Source organism: Diuraphis noxia, unplaced genomic scaffold (assembly GCF_037042655.1).
Source record: "Diuraphis noxia isolate RWA-SAM2 unplaced genomic scaffold, SU_Dnox_SAM2 contig0003, whole genome shotgun sequence".
Classification (NCBI taxonomy): Eukaryota; Metazoa; Arthropoda; class Insecta; order Hemiptera; family Aphididae; genus Diuraphis; species Diuraphis noxia.
This window is the reverse complement of record NW_028301713.1, coordinates 78,405,758-78,425,317: the sequence shown is the minus strand read 5'-3', so window position 1 is coordinate 78,425,317 and position 19,560 is coordinate 78,405,758. Positions and strand designations below refer to the sequence as shown.

At 26.5% G+C, this 19,560-nt stretch overlaps 1 protein-coding gene across 1 annotated transcript; it reads right to left on the bottom strand.

The window, feature by feature from the left end:
- Positions 1-2,216: 2,216 nt before the first annotated feature.
- LOC107167864 (uncharacterized) lies at positions 2,217-14,184 on the bottom strand. The gene is made up of 10 exons (XM_089223494.1): positions 14,090-14,184; positions 12,008-12,117; positions 11,787-11,931; positions 4,686-4,808; positions 4,478-4,624; positions 4,123-4,401; positions 4,009-4,055; positions 3,246-3,325; positions 2,958-3,090; positions 2,217-2,335 (listed from the first exon to the last, which is right to left on the bottom strand). Exons 1-10 carry the CDS (start codon positions 14,168-14,170, stop codon positions 2,233-2,235), a joined length of 1,248 nt encoding a protein of 415 aa, XP_089079620.1. The 5' UTR covers positions 14,171-14,184; the 3' UTR covers positions 2,217-2,232.
- Positions 14,185-19,560: the final 5,376 nt, after the last annotated feature.

Sequence of the window (19,560 nt, the reverse complement as noted above, 5' to 3'; positions counted from 1 at the left end):
AAACATATATGGTGAGATTGTGAAAACAATGTGTACATTGTTCGAGCAAATTTTTCCGCCTGGATTTTGTGGTTGTGTGTATGGTGACTAGTGAAACTATTTTTATAATTACCTATAAAAAGCCAAATTTGCAAAGAGAAGTGTATGTAAGAGATAAAAATGCAACATTACCATTTTCTGACTTGAAATATAGGATGACAAGGATATACAACTGATGTAGGGTTGCCAACCGTCCAGGTTCTGCCTGGACAGTTCAGGTTTTTTGATTTCTGTCCAATATACAGTTATACCCTACAACTGGAGGATATACATTATTAAACTTCCAGGTTTTTCCTATGTCCCTCGAAGTATTTATGCGATGGCGACAAGTAGGTACTAACTTTTAAATAGTATAATATTTTGTGAATTTTTGGAAACAGAAAGTGGTCATGTGCTTATGAAGACGACAAAAAGTGAGAAAAAATACAACTTTAAAAAAAGCAAAGAGTAGCACTTAATTAATATAAATTAACTTAATTATTTATAATAATTAATCATATTGTAAATTAAGTTTAAGACGACTAAAAAAAAAAGTTTTCAGTTGGTGTCCAGTTAACAACCCTAAACTGATGTTGTGTATAAAATTGTATTAAACAAACCTGTACAAGTAGAGGAAAGAAAGCGACCTAAATGTACTAATTAAATGACTTGTAGCAATAATTAATTATAATAATACTATCACTGGGGTTTTGGTCGGGCTATTTAATTACACTATTTATGTGTAAACAATCCACAGCCAAATATATGGCACTAATACATGGCTCTGAAATTTAGTATATAGACAATCTTAAAGATACTTGAAGATGTGCACAATGAATTCAATATTTTCATTTTAAAGGGCAATTTACGCAGGTTAGCTGAAGAAAAACAAATATTTGTTTATTATCAAGTTGCTATTGGCTACGGAAAGTAAAATAGTTGAATTATTACAATAGAATATAATGGATATAATTTTAAATCAGTATTTTATATTTGGCCAAACGCCAAAATAACTCATAGTAGTTTATTTACCCACCATCGAAACAGGGCATATATCTTAGCATTATTAATAATTTGTTGTCACGGTCCGTGACTCACGGACAACCTTAGCTGAACCCGGCGTAAGATCAACTAATAAATTATTAATTACTAACTACTTTTGATATACTTAATCAATTTTAAATTTATTTTTTATAAAATGTTTAAACCTTGCGCTATGTATGTTAAATAATTGTATTTAATATTTATTTATTTATTTACTTAAAACTGAAAATAAAAACTTTAAAATTTGATTTTAAGTTTTTTAGAAAATTTCAAATCAGCCAATTTGTAAATAGGAAAAATCTATGGTAAACACATTTATCTAAGTCAACTAGTTGATTTTTTAGAATCGTTTAAAATATCAATAGTTTTTTGGATATAATAATAATTTGAAACATAATAAACTAAAACTTTTTCAAAATATTATTTTTGGACATTTTCGACAAGACTATACTTCTTAAATTGCACGATCCATATTATTTTCATAATTTTTGTCATACGTTTACTCAGCATCAATTTTTTTTTCTTGACATCCTTCTTTTACGGCCTGTATTATTTAATAATTATAATATACATTTAAAAAAATTATATTAAATGTTCAAAAACTGAGCTTCAGGGCTTAGTTGTTCAATTATCATTTGTTAGTCCAGATTCCAGGTTATTTTGTCATAATAGACTTTATAAAATAGTTAATTTAATATAGTACAATGTTACTAAGATATAATGCAAAGACTCAGATGTTGGCAGATTCCTGGATCCACCACCGAGTGACCCCTTTAAAGAAGAATTTCTTAGACTACCGATGCGATTTTTTCAGCATTGATTGTGGCTATAAATACAGAATATTTATATGTTTATGAGATGTACCTTTGCACCTATAACCTATATCAAATGTTTATTATAATTTGAACGAAGCAAGAACATTTTTCTAGTTATGAAATTAATTAAGCCCCCTCCCACCATGATTTGTCTTTTTAAACAGCCCTGCACATAGGCTGTCTGGAAATAACCATAGTTTCGCAATGTTTATAAGTCGAAAAAAAAATATTTAGGTCGGTATAACTGATTTTATTATTGTTATAGTAATATTACATATTTTTCACTTATTTTATGTATATGTAGATGATAAAATAATTGTATTTAAATAAATAAATAGTCTTCCGAACTTTAAAGTTATTCTAATAGTTCCATTACTATAAGCTTATTGATTATTGAATCATAGTCAATTTTTGATAGTACTTCATTTATCAGGTCATCTATTATTGATTCTGTAATACTTAAAAAAAATCATTATCTTTTATAAAATTAATAAATAATTAGCATAATTTTTTTTTTTTTTTATTAAAAAGCATTAAATGAAACTAAAATTTGGAAAAGTTTCTGAGTAATGATGATTTAAAAATGCGAACAATTTATATTTGTTTTGAATTACATATTAATTATTCGCTTATAAAATATTATATGAATATATTATGTTACCTATAATATTATACTCTTAATATATATATATATATATATTGGTGATTGATCAAACAAAAATATTTATAACTTAATAAATACAAATTGAAAATGTTTTACTTCAGAAAAACAAAATACTGTGTTAGTCAACATTACGAATGTTAAGATAATATATACCTAGATACCTATGTTAACAGTTAATATTTTTTACTCTAAAACTTTAAAGATAATAGTGATAATACTCAGTTAATAATGTTCTTATGTATAAATAAACTATGTAAAATAAAGATAACATAAATGGACAAAGCTTCTTTTTAAGATTTAGTTATTGTAATTTCTAATCAAAAAACACTTTAGTAGCTATATTTACATTTACAATATAGAGAAGATATCTTTTCCACATCATAGGTTTATATAATATAAATTATTAATATATTTACTTCAATAGGATTTTAAGTTTATTTTCTGTTTTTAATGAATGTTCTTTTAATTGTCTTGTATATAAATTATGTTGCTTTGCCTCTCCTGGAATTATGTTTAATATAATAGCTCCATTTTGAGAAAGCCTTAAATCTTAATAACATACAAATAAAAGATTAAAATGTATTTATTATTTAGTATATTTTAATTAAATGTAGAGTAATTAAAATATAATTTGTTGAATAATAGGTTTTAGATTTTTAAATATAATACGTCTTTATAAACCATAAATTTAACTAAATTAGTACTTTTAATAGGAAAATTTCTCCAGATGTTTTCTTTAATTATGAATAGGCCAACATTAGAAGTTGTTTTTAATTGTTTCGACCTTAAACATAAATAATGAATTATCTAACTAATCTAAATCACAATCACAATATTCATAAGAGATGAACTAACAAAGTTATAACTGATAATACATAAATTATGATTCTAGTTAATTCCTAAACATTCCCAAAAGTGTTTTTAAATAAATCGTCTTATTATCATAATACATATAATTAGTAATTACAATATCATTTAGTTAGTTAGTTAAAGAAATATATTATATAATATATTGTACAATATTAGATATCTATATGGTTATATAAAGACTCAATAATTGAAAATATAGATGCAAGTTTACCTCCTTGTAGAACTTATAGAGCAGGCTTTAGGTATTTACCACAAAATGCCATCCTTAATTATTTATTAATTATTTATGCCTGGTGCCCTAGCCAGAATTTCTAAGAGCTAAGAATATTTTAATTTTATGTATATGTATAAATATGTTTCATGTTTGAGGACTTAAAAATTTTCCATTGTAGTCATCAAGCTAATATCATGTATGACAACATATTTTGAAGAAATCTTATTTATATAATATAATGCATAATAGAGTACCTGTAGTATCCAATACAGACAACACACTGGTAGATACATATTTTCAAGTGGTCTTATTATTATATTTAATTTGTTTACTATTATGTTATAATAATCATCAAATGATTTTTAAATTGCACACATACTTACAATACTTTTGAAGAAATTACAGGTATCTCTTTAAAATAGTTTTTTTCCTAAAATAAAATTAAGTGCCATAAAAATTATGCATTATAAATTTATAACGTTAGACGTTTGTCTTACATTTAATTCCTCCATTACTGTTTTGACATCGTCTAAATTATTTGTTAAAACTTTATTATTTGTTAATTCAACTGATTTTTTCGACCATCCCTGCGCATAACATGATCCCAATTTTGGCTTTTCTTTATAATACATACTTAATCGATTTGAGTTGTTCGAATTTTTAGGTTTAATTAAAGCTTTATTGTTATCAATATTATTACTATAATTATTGTCAATATCTTTAATGTTAAATTCCTCCAACATATACCCTACATCATTGCATTTTTGAACTAAATCCTAAATTAATTTTAAATATATTTATGTTGTCTGGAATAGTGATAATGACAAAAAAAGTTATCAAAAGATTACGCACAAAACTTTCTTCCTTTTTTTGCTTATATATTTTTCCATATAAATATTTTCCAGTAACTAACGAAAGGATTTTTATAATTTGAATCAAACTTTTCATTTCACTTTGAATTGGGTTATACATTCCCGCTGCCAAGTTTTTTGAACATAACTAAAGGAAGTACAGAACATTAAAATATATATATATTAATAATTAAATGTATTCATATCACCTTTGTGGCATTAATTGCTAATTTATAGCATTTAATCAATTTTACTTGAAAGAATTTTCTTATGGTCTTATTATATTTTTTGTGCAGATCTTCATTTTTTGATTCTTTTTTAATTTCGGAGATCTGAAATACAATTATTTCAAAATTTTTTAATGGTGCTAAAACCAGTGGCGTGTTTAGTAGGAGGTTTGGGAGGTCAATTGACCCTCCGCTCATTTGAATTAGTAATCGACTGGCCTCTCAAAATTAAAAATCCCAAACCTAGTAGGTAATCTAATTCCTCCTGGATTAATGTCATAATATTATGCTTTACGACTCGTAAATAATATTATGTAGTGCATAATAATAGTATAAAATAATAATATTATTTTAAGGGGGTCGCAGCAGACGAATTTTTCAAGCGTTTTAGACCAATAAGCGGTAGTAAATTACACATACTTTGGAATGTCCGATTTTAATTTTTTATACATGTATGAACTCTTTGACAAAATATCTAGGTTATTTAGGAAGTCGATTTTCAATTTTCAATTTTAAAAGACCTTAAAATAACGATTTTTTTTTCAAAAATTCCATGAAATAATTACGTTACATTTGTATTTATTTTTGGCACATCTAATTTTAAATCGAAAAAGTGATTCCTAAAGAGCATAGTCTAGAAGTTTATAAATTCAACCATTTTTTCAAAATTACAATCGGCCTTCAGGAAGTATGTTTAATTTACTACCGCTTTTAGTAGTTTTTATAGCATTGCAAACATGAATATTATATTTCACTTTTCGTAAAGTATTGACATGTTCCTGCGCGTGCGAGAGTTTATTTCTGCGGCGGCTCGCGGCTGCCGACCGGCCGTCATAGATTCTCGGAAGTCGGAAACAATTAGCCGATAAAGATTATTGGATAGGTATAGAACATTACTAATAGGCGACAATAATAATTATATTTTTCCAAATTTAATACAACCCACATATATTTAAATTTCAAGGAAATACAAAGTATAATAACACTATCAATATTTTCGTTATGTAAATTACGATCTAGATTATGTTAGAAACCTTGTAATTTCAAATAATAATAAAGTTTTTAAAAAATATTTTATAAGAACATTTTTAAATAAGTGCATGTTAAATTTTATTAATTTTTTATTGTATTTATTTTAATAATTTGTGATGTATAAACTATAAATTAAATTATAATTTACCTAACGAAAATATTTATATTTAAAAAATTTTTAAAAAATCAGCCTTTTGACTTAAATAAGTGTTTTAACCATATAAATTTTTCTGAAAATCAAATTTACATATTGGCTATATTGAATATTTCGAGAAAAAAAATGTATCAATTTTTAAGTTTTTTATTTTTTTATATGGTTTTAGAATTAATTGATTTAGTAAATGAACGTGAGTTTCCTTTTCCTATCGGGGATGGTTTCTAACACTACTTTTTTAAATAATTGTATTTGTATAAAAATGTTAAGCAATGTAATAGTTAATAACTATGAAATAACAAAGTGATTCTCTTGTGTAGTATAATGTAATTGTACATTTTTGCGAATTGCAGCGAAAGCCGAGTAGTTAGTAGGTAATATAATAGTAAAAGACACGGTTTAAGATATACTATATATATAATATATACTAATATATAATAATAATAATATAATACTAATATATATAATACTAATATATAATATATACGATATATCTTAAACCGTGGTAAAAGATAACGCGCGCAATTGAACATGATATATTGCCATTTTAATTAGGTATACGTAGTTCTGGGAATTCGTAATACTGTCGACGACCGAATGTCCGTGGCACGCGATAATGGATTACACACACTAATGTTCATTTACTACTCACACATAGACATAGCCAAAATGTTCATGTTATGTGAATTGCCTAAATATTACTCCTTAAAACATGATACGCTGGAGCCCCCTTAAGTAATATTGTGGACTGTGGTACAGTGGCACACCGTAATCGGTAATTCGTATTTCGTATAAGACGCTTTGTTATGAAATGATAACGTCTCTAATAATAAATAACCGAACACAATGTATTGGGAATTCCTATATTTACATTACATGTCGTGCATCAACACTCCTCGAGAGTGTCTACGTTTATAGATTTTCAGCAGTGAGCAGATACTAACAATATTCAATATTGTGTGATAATAAATAATAATAATAACTATGGGTGCTAATAAAATTTTCGTATTTACATTGAGCATATTATAAGCGTTGATTTTATAAAATCATTGTATATTGTTGTTAATTCTGTTGTTTTGTCTGTGTTTTTTCGCAATTTTTTTAAATTTTAATTATGAAACCCATTCAATCTGACATGAAAAAAAACGGCTGTCTGGTGGAGCTCGAAGAATAATAAAAGAAAAAGAAAAGATGGTTAAAGGAAATACTAGTATTTTATCTTTTATAAATACACATACACCTTCTATATTACAAGGTAAGAATTAAGGTTTTAGTACCTACCAATAAATATTAATTATTTATTATTCACATTATAAAATATATAAATATTACTAATCACTTATCTTTTAAAAAAGGTATGTAGAGTAACTTATTTGTAAATCAATTGGAAAAAACGCAATTTATTATACACAGCAATCAGCATGCATTTATTACTGAAGGGCGGATTTTAATGCATTAAAAATGTTTACTTTATTTTGCTTCAATTTTTATAAATTTAAACTATTAAAAACAAAATAAGTATAAGACATTTCTGTTCTAAAATATTAAAATAATAATTTATAAAATAATTTAAACTTAAGTAGGAGTATTTATTAAAAATTAATAATTATACCTTAATTGCAAAAAATTATTATAGCCCTTATTTATATAGCCTTATTGTAACCTTTTCTTATCATAAACAATTTTTGTTTCTATAAACTTAATTAATACAATTTTCTAAAATAAAATAAAAAAGTATTTGACAACAATATGTTAAAATTCATGATAGAAAATTATATGATTTCTTCATATCCAAATTTATCAACATTGTATAAAATATATTATACTCTGCCTATAAGTAGTGCAACTGCAGAAAGGTCATTTAGTAGGTTGAAGCTTATAAAAACATACCTCCGTTCTACAATTGCTGAGGATAGGTTGTCTAACTTGGCGGTTTTAAGCATAGAAAGAAATGTTGCTGAAGATATGGATTACAACAATGTTATTGAAACATTTGCCAAAATGAAGAAAAGAAGAAAAACTTTTTAGATGCTCTGAATTAAAATTTGTAAAAAACGTATTCTATAGAAGAAAATAAAGGTACCGATTTATTTGTTCAACTGTTATTTCTTTAAAAAAAAAGTGTTACCAGTAGTTAATGCTTTAATATATTATTAATGGTTTTAAAAATTTCATAATGTATTATGAAGGTCTTTAAATAATTACCATTTTAAGGTAGTTAGAATTATAGAAGACGTAGAATTATTTACATTTTAAAATTGATAACCTTTTGTATCATTTATTTATATTGTTTTTCACATAAAAACATGTATGAGTAGGTATAACATATTTTTTATTTAAAGCACTAAGTCATGATTCGAGTTAAAGAGGTATGAGGACATTTTTGTTTAAATAAATATATTAACTTGCTTTTAAAAAAGTTGAGTGACCTCTAAAAAAGGATGGCCTCTACAAAATGTCTCTGACCCACCGTTTTAAATTCCTAGACACGCCACTGGCTAAAACTAGAATTTTTTCTGGTAAAAGAGGGCATCTTTGCCAAGTTAAGCAACAATAGTCAGAGTTGGGCAGTATCTTCGATACAACTATCTTAGATACAATTTTATCTTTCATCTTGTATCTCGATACAATTCTATGAAGTATGGAGTAACTTGTATCGCGATATATTTTAGATTCTGAACGGAGTAATGATGAATGTATTGATTTTACAGTGATGTGTTTTTTTTTTTTTTTGGTTGTAATTCAAAAACTAATCACTGTAAATACTTGTAATTTTCACCTAAGATAACTACATGCAATTTTATTGGAAAAATTTATTAACCATGCCTTATGCAAAATGCGTCCTAATTGAAAAATAAAATATTTGTTTCAAAATAGAATATATGACAATATTTAAATATAATATATCCTAGACTGACAAATCATCTCCGACCTCCGTTCAGAAACGTTTTTCGTATACAATGAAACCTATCATTGCATTCAAATTTAACCTACCCTAGTCAGAGGTCCACCCCACCCCCTAATGTACAGCAGAGCGACATCCACTTACCCGTTTTTTAGTCAACGTATCTAGTATTTCATAAAATAATTTATGATGTGATACAAGATACAATTCTGATTTTATTATCAAAATAACAATTAATAATCTAGAAATTAATATTTTTATTTAATATTGTAGGTTGTTGGAAATGATTTTTCAACCCAGTACCTGCAATAAATCATAAAATGTAGTTATACAGGGTCGTGTCCCGTGAGGATTTACCCATTGCGATATCTCCCAAAATAATGGTGATATCGAAATTCTGGTTTTGTAATAAAACTCACAGGGATAAGAACTACAATTGTTTCATATTTTAATGTTTTGGGAAAAAAGTTAAAAAATATATTTTTATATTTAACTATTTCCAAAAAATTAAAGATTGCCATTTTCTAGAATTTATTTTTCTGAAAATATTGAAGTTTCAAAAATTTATTTTCATTAATTTCTTGATTTTTAATATTTTTTTTAGTTTCGAGAAAAATTGCGAATTATTAACACCATAATGTTATCAAACACATGACCATACGGTCGGCAGAATACTTTCCGTGTCCCTAATAGTTATAAATTTATAATCATATTTTATTTCTTCAAAACTAGAACAAATATCAAAAATCAGGAAATTAATGGAAATAAAATTTTGAAACGTCAATATTTTCAAAAAAATAAACTCTACAAAATGGCCATCTTTAATTTTTTTGAAAATAATTAAATAAAATAATATATTTTTTAAATTTTTTACAAAAACATTAAAATACATTTAAAAATGAAATAACTGAAGATTTGATATCTTAATTATTTCGTGAGATATCGCAATGCGTAAATCCTCGCGGGACACCCTATGGCAGTATATGACCTATATATGTTATCTATATTGTATATAAATATAATATATATATAAATATTATATATATATATCTGTAACACACTCGCGGACTTTACGTCTGTATCTTATTCGATATCCGTAATTTTGAATAATAGGTAGTGTACCTGTGTACCTAATAGTTACTACGTTATAGACTTATAGTGTATACTTTTCGCGATAAAGTAGGTATTTCATTTTGTTTTATTACTAATGTATTATTATTTATTATTACTGAATAAGGTTCAATTTTTATTATTTTATTTGTCATTCTAATTGCTTAATGAAGTGTCCAACCACAAAATTTTTAAAAATCCAGTGACTTAATTTTATAAATATGTAACGAGCCAAGCAAAACCAAGCATCGAGATTCTAGTATCACGATACTCCTTTTTGAGTATCTTGCCCAAAGCCCAACCCTGACTACAGACACTACAGTAGTACAGTTAATAATGCAATCTATCAAAAAATCACAATAACTGTATCTAATGATAAATGGGGATTACCGGATTACATGATAATTGTTTGAATTTATAATGTAATAAGTAAGTATATTAAAGAAATCATAGACCCATTATAAGTATAATAGGTCTATGAAAGAAATATTTCTGCCTACCACAAAATGATAAGATAAGCTGAAATAGAGTCAATAATTTACAGTAATCAGTTAGAGAAGCCAAATTGCAAAAACAATAGTCCTATGAAAGTATGAAGAAAAATAATTATATTTTCACAGATGATTCTTGTTCAGGAAAAATACATTACAATTCATAGCATTAGATTTTAAAAAATATGTGTTTAAATATTAATGTTGTGTTAGATTTATAACTGTAATTAAAAAGACAAATAAAAACTAATTTATAGTGAATATTACATTAACAAATTTCTTGTTAAGCATCACTAGATTTTTGAGACTAAAAACACGCAATTTTGTTTTAATAAGAAGGAGGATTCCATCCTCTTCCATATTAACCACTGTTTATTACTTACAAACAATGAAATCACTATAAACAATGGTTATGTAATAGGTTGCTGAAACGGCTATACAATATTAATAAATGGAACCTCTTCACTTATATAAAGGCACTTGAGTCATACCAAATATTTTATCAAATTTAAAAACAAATTTTATTTTTAACGCTGTTGTTAGATCACACATGTTTTAATTATTCTGTAGATTAGTAAGTGTTATTAATAATTTATGTTTACACTAGAACTTATATTTCAAGTTTCTGACTATAAGAGCACCTCCAAAAATTAAGTTCAATATGCAAGGAACAAATGCAGTTTTAAAACAGATGCACAATTTTAGTTTTTCAAAATGTGTAATAAAGTATTTAATCTAAAGAGTGGAAAAATCAATTTCAGAATAAAAACTACAGCTAACTTTTGTTTTCTTTTTTTATATAATTTATTTAAATAAAAATGTATTGATTGTTCCATCTTAGTTTGCATATAATAAAGGCAACTTTACTGATAGAAAATTATAACAAGTTTTTATATTTTTATTGAGGCTAACACTATTTTTTAAAAAATTCATTTTTTTCAGTATTTTTTTGTAAATGTTACTTAAAGAACGAAATTTAAAAAAAATATTTTTAGTTAAAAATTTTTTAGTAATACAAAATTTTCTATCATTAAAAACATATTTTGAAAAAATAATTATTATAATATAAAAGGAGTATGGTATGACTACATTAATGCTAAAAATAGTTATCACTTAATATTCAGAAATGTTTAAGTACCAGCTGTGAGATCTTCAACAATAAAATCAAGGGAAAGGTGTTTTATTTAACCACAGTTGCGGCTCCATACCACTAATCACTAATTTTAATTGTATACTATCATGCTTTATTATTTCCACTTTAAGTTAAATATTTTATTAGTTATTACAATATTTATAATTCTAATCTAACCACAAACCATTATTTAATAATTAATAGGTTCATAAGTACATTACATATCAAAGTAAATCATTTATGAATTTTAATAATTTACCAGGGAATTTAGATCAAATGTGTAATTTGGTAGTTGATCACATTCTTTAATTTTAATTTGTATTTTTTTAGCACTCTCAAAAACTGGAGGCAAAAGAGCATTTTCTAAAATACTTGAAAACTCATAAAATGTTCTAAACAAACGGCTGTAACAAAAACAAAATAAATAATGGAGTTAAAATGAATGAATTAATATTTAAATATTATAATTATACTAAATACTTTCTAAGACCATGTATATGATTAATATCAAACTGATCATATAATGGGTACAAATTTACAGAATGGCTGTTTGGACTGTGTTTTTTGTAGTCTGTATCTTCTGAAGTATGCTGAAATGATAATAATTTAATAAAAATAATTCAAATACTGCAGAAATAATTAGAATTTATTGAAAAATGTCAATGTGCCTACTCTACTAATTTGTAAATATTTTTTTACAACAAAAAAAAAGTTTTTAAATGAACTGTGTTTATATTACAGTAGATTGTAAATTATTGAATCACATGTCAGTATTTAACTTTATAATAGTGTTGCATTATAAAAGTCTGGATTCTCAATTTCTATGTATACATATACATGTTGATAATTTAGCAAAAAAATTATTTTAAATCATTCATAAACTGTTAAAAGTGATTTTGTTGAACTAGATAATAAAATACCTACTTTGAAATTGAAGTCTTCCTCCAAAGTTTGTTTTTGGAAATAGTTGAATAGTTGTGAATAATATAGTTTTTAAATAACTTCTTTGTTATGACAAGTTTTGTGATTCCGAGCACAAAGTTTAGTTGTATTTCTAAGATATAAATACAACCTATTTCATATTAATTAAATTTTTCGTCTTTCCTCTCTTTAAATTATTATTTCTACCAAAAATTTAATAAACTTAATGTAAAAAAATACGTAGAGAACGTAAGTATGTATTTATATTATTATTATTTGTTTTTTTATTAATGAGATTTTAACTTAAATTATAATGGCTAAAATGCACTTTACCATGCCTCTCACGAATTTCAAAATTTTTTTTTCAAAAGATGTAATTTTCGAAGCTGATTTGGAAACTGTTTGAATTTATTTGCGGAAATCATTATTTTGGAAGTTATAGCCTTTCAAAGTTTAAGATTTTACGTTTATACGCATATTAACATTATTTTAATACCTGCGCGTGGAGTAGACTTAGGCGAACTGTTTACTCGGGTTTTTTTTTACCTCGGACTGTTTAGTAATCTACCGCCTGGAGTCAGCAGTCAAAGGGGTCCCTTAAGTTTGGCTATCAGAGCCGGTTACTTGTGTTACTTTAACTAACAAGGTTAAGTTTTTTTGTTGGGTAATCCGTCAGCCCGAAAGGCATGGATGCTTGTCCGCCCTCGACACAGGTTGGCTATTTTAGTCCTGGGCGGTTTTGGAGCCGAGCCCTTGGATAGGGATCCAAATTCGAGCTTCGAAAGGAGCCACTAACATATACTTATGTAATTTTAACTCAGCGGTACAAATGATGATGAAGAAACTTTTAATATTGTTTATTAATATATTTTTAATATACAGGGTGTAACAGAAAGATATGACAGATTTGTGTAAGATTTACATGTAAATCTGTCATATCTTTCAGTTACACCCTGTATATAGTATATACATTATATACATATTGACTGTGTTTACTTTATGTGTATAGGAACAATAAAAAAAAATTAAATCAGAATTTAAAATTTTTTGAACCTAGGCTTTCGATCGAGCTATCCTTATCAATTATAAGTAGAGACCGGATTTATATGCTTTTAAAATCTTTAAAACAAGATGTTTCTATGCTCTATAATTTCATCAAATAATCTTTTATAAGCAAAAATATTCTTTTATGAAAAAATGTTAATTTTCATAAAAATTTGATAAATACTGCAAAAACCAAAAAAATATATGTATTTAAATTAATCCTAATTATTATTCAAACAGTCATATTTAATCCATAATATGATGATATACTGGTCTACTTACGTATACTATTTTAGATGTGTGATAGCACAGATTACCTACATCTTTAATTACATACCTATCACCTACAATTCAGATTTATAAATTTAAAAAAAAAAACATTTAAATTAATCCCCAATATGCCAATATATTCTTAAGACGTGTTTTTTGTACAAAATATCAGTTCATAAGTAGATGAATTGTCGAGAAATCTTATCCGATTGGAGCTGCATACTCTCAGTAAAAATATGTAATAAATTATAAATAAAAAAAAAAACACCATAATTATCTAAGGTATTAGGTACATAAACAAAATGGTTGTCTATATTATATACTTACAATAGGCAACGGTATGTCGGATTGTTTCTGATCATTTGCATAATGCCCGACTTCGGCGTGCAGTTGTTTTTCGTTTGGCATATTTATACAATTAATCGCAGAGTAGGTATACGAATACAAAATAATAAAATATTGAGTATTACGCAAATTGTAAACCTAAATTGTCTGTAGAAACGAAAAAGACAAAAGGCGACCAGAAGACGTTTTAAGAAGCGAGACGACGACGGACAGAGAAACCTCGAAAATTGAGATGACGAGACATAAAGCTGAAGATCTTATTGAAGCTTGGACCATAGTCCACGGAGTATAGACCACCATCTTTCATGTTGCGGGTGACGGGCGGTGACCAATCGCATATTCGCATTCCAAAAGTTTTACAGGGTACTTGGACTTCAAGAAAGTTTTGAAAATAAACAGGGTCACCGATGGAACCTGCAAACATCGATGAAAGATAAACATTATCATATTATTTTCGTGATTTTTCTTTTTTCTTTTCGTGTATTCTCCGAAAAATCTGAACTTGATGTTCATCCATCGACTCCATTTTTATGTATTTCAACTATTACTAAGTTCTAAGAGTATAAGTATAACTATTGTCAACAAGTCAGTTGACCGTACCCTCGTACTTATTGTCGAGTTTGAATTTAAGTTAGATACTTTTAAACAAACACGCTTTAATAAGTTATCAGTACCTAGTTTTTATAAATTTAATGTAGGTATATAGACAATATTGGCACGTTCCATTCCCAACTACCTTCAATTATCATTATTCTTCTTAATATAGTTATATCTAATTTAAACAAGGACAATCCTCCAATATAAAAAATGCTTTACTGCAGTTTCGGGATTGTACTTTGTTTATACTAATTTACAATAACTAATTTCTTACATAATACTAAATGTTTTACAATTACTATATTTCACAGTTATTTAATAACTACAACATCTGTCCCTATTACAAATGTTATTCATACTTAATCATAACACTATATTCTAGGAACAATAAATAAATAATAATAATACTTAACAATAATACTAATAATAGTACTCAACCTTTAAGGGAAATAATTTCCGAGCTAAAAAAAACTAATTGGCAGAATATTTTTCGGGCATCATCTGACGAATTATTGGGCAAACAATTCGACCGATGAAAATGGTCAGACTACAACAGGATTTCGGTTGAGTTCACCAGAATTATGCAGTAGGTACGTAGTCAAAATTATACTAAATGTAATAGTTACAGTTAAACACTCAGCCACTATATGGACGTCACTGATGAAATGTATTTATTAGATATCAATCCAGTTATCAAGTATTCGTTATTGGCTAAAAAAAAAGAAAAACAATTTTGGGTTAATGATATTTTTGAAGAGAGGGAAAAATTTTGAGAATTTCACACACTTTCCCCCCAGCTTTAACCAATTAAATTTTTCGAGTATATGAGAATGTCTCCTAATTCTTTTTATTATATTTTAGAAAAAATTCAACCTTTTTTAGAAAAACAATCTAATTTTAGGAAATGCATTACACCTGCGGAAAAATTAACAGTTACTTTGAGGTAAGTGCTACAAATTAAATTAAATATTATAACCCTGAAATACATTAATAATTGTATTTATTTATTTTATAGTTTTATTATTTTATAAAAATGTTAATACTATTGAAACATATTTTTATTAGTACCTAGTTTTGTATTTTAGAAAAATAAATAACAAATAAAATCCTGCAGGCTATCACTCTTTTTGTAAAAAAATTTAAAAATATTCCACTGTTAATGGATTGAAACCCACCGTTAAAAAAAAAAAAAAAAACATAAGTTGAATATGCTTAAATGTTTAAATACTAAAAACAAATTGTACAACTTGTATAATGTGTATGAAGAAACTGTTAGACTTAGGTCTTAGATTAATTAAAAATAACTAAAACCTGAAAATATTTTTATTTTTTTTTGGTACAGCATCAACATCGTGGTTATTAGCTTACAATTGATTAGGTAACATATTTATATGGATTTTTTACATGATGTGAAAATATTATAAGTACATCTTGAATGTATTTTAATAATATATTTATTTCTGCGTCCATGGTGAAAATGTACTAAGATCAGTAGCTGTCTGTGAGGCTGTACTGTGCTGTCCACTAGAGACATACTGCATGTTGTAGGATTCATTGAAGTTTGTTGGCGTGACAGACTGACTTTGAACAAATTGAATGAATTTGAAGTGCACGTAGATGATCTTGTAGAGTTTTCATAAATATCACGTCGTTCCTCTTTTTCCATGAGTACTTGTTGTAGTTTAAGTCTAACAGATAATTTTCTGTGTTTTGGTATATCTTTGAGATGTGGTAACAAACTCATAAAAAAATGAAAATCTTCATCATCTTTGTAATTATTGTCACTATTTTTTGTGTTTTCTTTAATGGTATCGAACCGTTTAAGTTTTTGTTTTTCAATTCTATTAAATCAGCTATCGGATCATTTTTTCTTTTTTTTCTGCTCGTTGGTGTTTGCGAATTTGAATATACAGAAGACAGATCGGGATGTACAACTGATTCTACGAGACGATCTTGATCAATCTGTTCTTCTTCAGATACTGTATAGTTGAACAAACTAATTTCAGGTGATGATGGCCCTTCTTCGTTTATTTCTTTTTGAATATTACAAATCGTTTTTCTGGGCATTATAGTGTCTTTTAAAAAGGTCATATATTTTCGTAAAATTTCCATTGAGATGATAAAACGTCAGGTGTCCCATCGCCAGTATTACGTTTTTGTTTGTTGCACTCTTTTCGAAAAATGTCTCTTAAATTTTTCCATTTACCTTTTAAAGTTTCACCTAAAATTACAACAATGATAATGCTCAAAAAAAAAAATAATACTCAAAATAATAACTAAAAATATAATAAAAAGGTGGGCAAGTGGGTGTCGCTCAGCTATACAGTAAATTACAAGTGGGTCACTATCGTGTATTGTGTTAAAATTTGAATTCAATTATATAATATCAATATAATATTATCAGTATATAAGAAAATTTATCGATAAAAATTTATTTGTTGGGTAGAAAAGTTTGAAAATTGAATACAAGGCTTCTAAAATAATTTTACAATAGTAGTTGAAAAATAAAAGAAATGCGTATTCACAATTTTTTTTTACAAGCATTCAAAGACTGAATTTTGACAACATATGTAAAAATCACGAAAATTCGCAAATTATTTTAAACTAGAAATTCATAAAAATTTTTCTTTTTTAAATTTAAGATTTGAAAATGTTTAATAATCTGCAGCCCCTCCCCAATTTTTAGAAAATAAAAAAATTATTTTAATGGTCTATGATATTCGCTCAAAAGTCTTAAATTGTATTTTACTAATTTTAAATTGTCATCTTTATTTTGTTAGTTTTCTATAACTTCGGCCGTGTTAGTAGGTATTTAATGCACCGCTGTGTAAAAAATTGATCAGCCCCCCCTCCCCCCGAAAAAAAATCCTGGCTACGACACTGCCTGGTTATACTGTATAATCGTTACGAACAAAATCGTTACCTATATGTAGAACTACATAATTCAAAATCATTATATTAAATATAATTATTATATTTATTATTTATTCATTTTTTTTTTTAATATAAAGAAAGTAGTAACCTGACTATTTCCTTTGTAAATATCTTTATATATGATTTTTTTTTTTGTGAAGTAACTAACAAAAAGACTGCTTATAATATTACTAACAAATAGTTTTGTATTTATTTACTGTTTTACAATGGTAATTGTTCAATCGTTATGTTTTTATTTTATATTTTGTTGTTTTTTGCCATTGTGTTAATTTTTTGATATATTTTCTCAACAAAGATATTAAACACAGATTTATTAAAACTAAATATTTAAAAGTTAAGACATTATTTTAATATGTTATTTGATTGTTTCTAAATGGCAAGAAGTCAGTTATTTTATAATATAAGTGAAATTTAAGTTTGTTTATATTTTAAATTAATGAATTAAAGTTATTCTTAAAATAACAACATATGTAAAAATCACGAAAATTCGCAAATTATTTCAAACTAGAAATTCATAAAAAAATTATTTTTTAAATCTAAGATTTGAAAATTTTTAATAATCTATAGGTAATATATCCTAGACAGATAAACCGTCTTCGCTCAGAATCGTTTTTCGTATACAATGATATGATATCATTGGATTCAAATTTAATTCCATCCATTACAGTAACCCACTGGCCACTTGTAACCTATACTGTACAGTAGACTCAGCAGAGCGACATCCACGACTTACCCGCCTTTTTTATTCCTGTTATTACTCCCCTAAGTGGAAGGTAATAAGTTAACCGTTGGTGCATTTCTGAGCAGCGTGTGTGTGCTGCCAATTTCTGATATTTCTGTAAACAAACCATTTTCTACTATTTGTGCATCTTCCAAAATTGAGCACCGTGATATAACATAATTCGTTATAATTGAGCATGACTTGAGTGAGTTTCTGTTTTTTGTAATAATTGAATTCTTGAAGTAGGTTGAACGTTAATTGTGGTTGGGATATCACAAAAATCTACTTTGAGACTATTAAAAGCTGTTATGTTTATTCTTGGTACGTTACAGTCATATGCAATGGATCCTAAGGTCTGTTGTAGGCTACAACTTGTAGCAGTGTGAAAGTGATTATTGGTGTAAGGTACATCTATTGTTATGGCTATATATTTTTTTTTAACGTATAACATAATATTGTGTTAGATAAATATCGTATATAATTGTGCATATATGCATATATTAATTATATTTTTAATGTATATATTTTCACTGTTGGAATTTTACGTTACGAAAATACGTTCATTAATTTTATTTGTTTTTTATATTATATTCAGTGTGTTCACCGATTTAGGGAACACTGAATTTCTCGACCGGATTTATTTGCAATAAATCGATTTTTTTTTTACAAACTGGTGGTATATGAATACACATTTTTCGATACATTTCAAAAATTTTTGCGAATTTGGTCTGGGCATGCGCTAAAAACTTTTTTTTAATAATTAATTTAATTTTTTTTAATGTGGGGGCCAACAAATTCCAACAAGTCCATTTGAACATTGTTGGTTTCTAAAAAGTTCTGCTATTATTGTAAATTTTTTATTAAATACATATTTTATATTCCACTTGTGGTTTTTATTAAGTTTGATTTTTTATAATTTGAATTACAATACATTACTGGAGATTTGGCACGGATGTGACGATCATGCGAATTTCGACGATAGTCGTGCAAATTCATGCTAAATGATGGTGTGGTTCAATTTTAGAAATTTGAAAATTTTCACTATGGGGCGGTGCTGGCGAAACGCCCAAATTATTGGAAACGATTTCGCACGGAAGTGACGATCGTGCGAATTTCTGCGATAGTCGTGCAATTTCACGCTAAATATACGTGCTAAATGATGGTTCTATAAAAATATAAAAATTTCCTTTTTTTTGGTCGG

Coding starts and splice junctions, on each gene's coding strand:
- LOC107167864 (XM_089223494.1), bottom strand. CDS start 14,170: ATGCCAAACGAAAAACAACTGCACGCCGAAGTCGGGCATTATGCAAAT. Junction 11,932..12,007: donor CATATACATGGTCTTAGAAA/GTATTTAGTATA, acceptor TTTTTGTTACAG/CCGTTTGTTTAGAACATTTT. Junction 4,402..4,477: donor AAAAAAAGGAAGAAAGTTTT/GTGCGTAATCTT, acceptor AAATTAATTTAG/GATTTAGTTCAAAAATGCAA.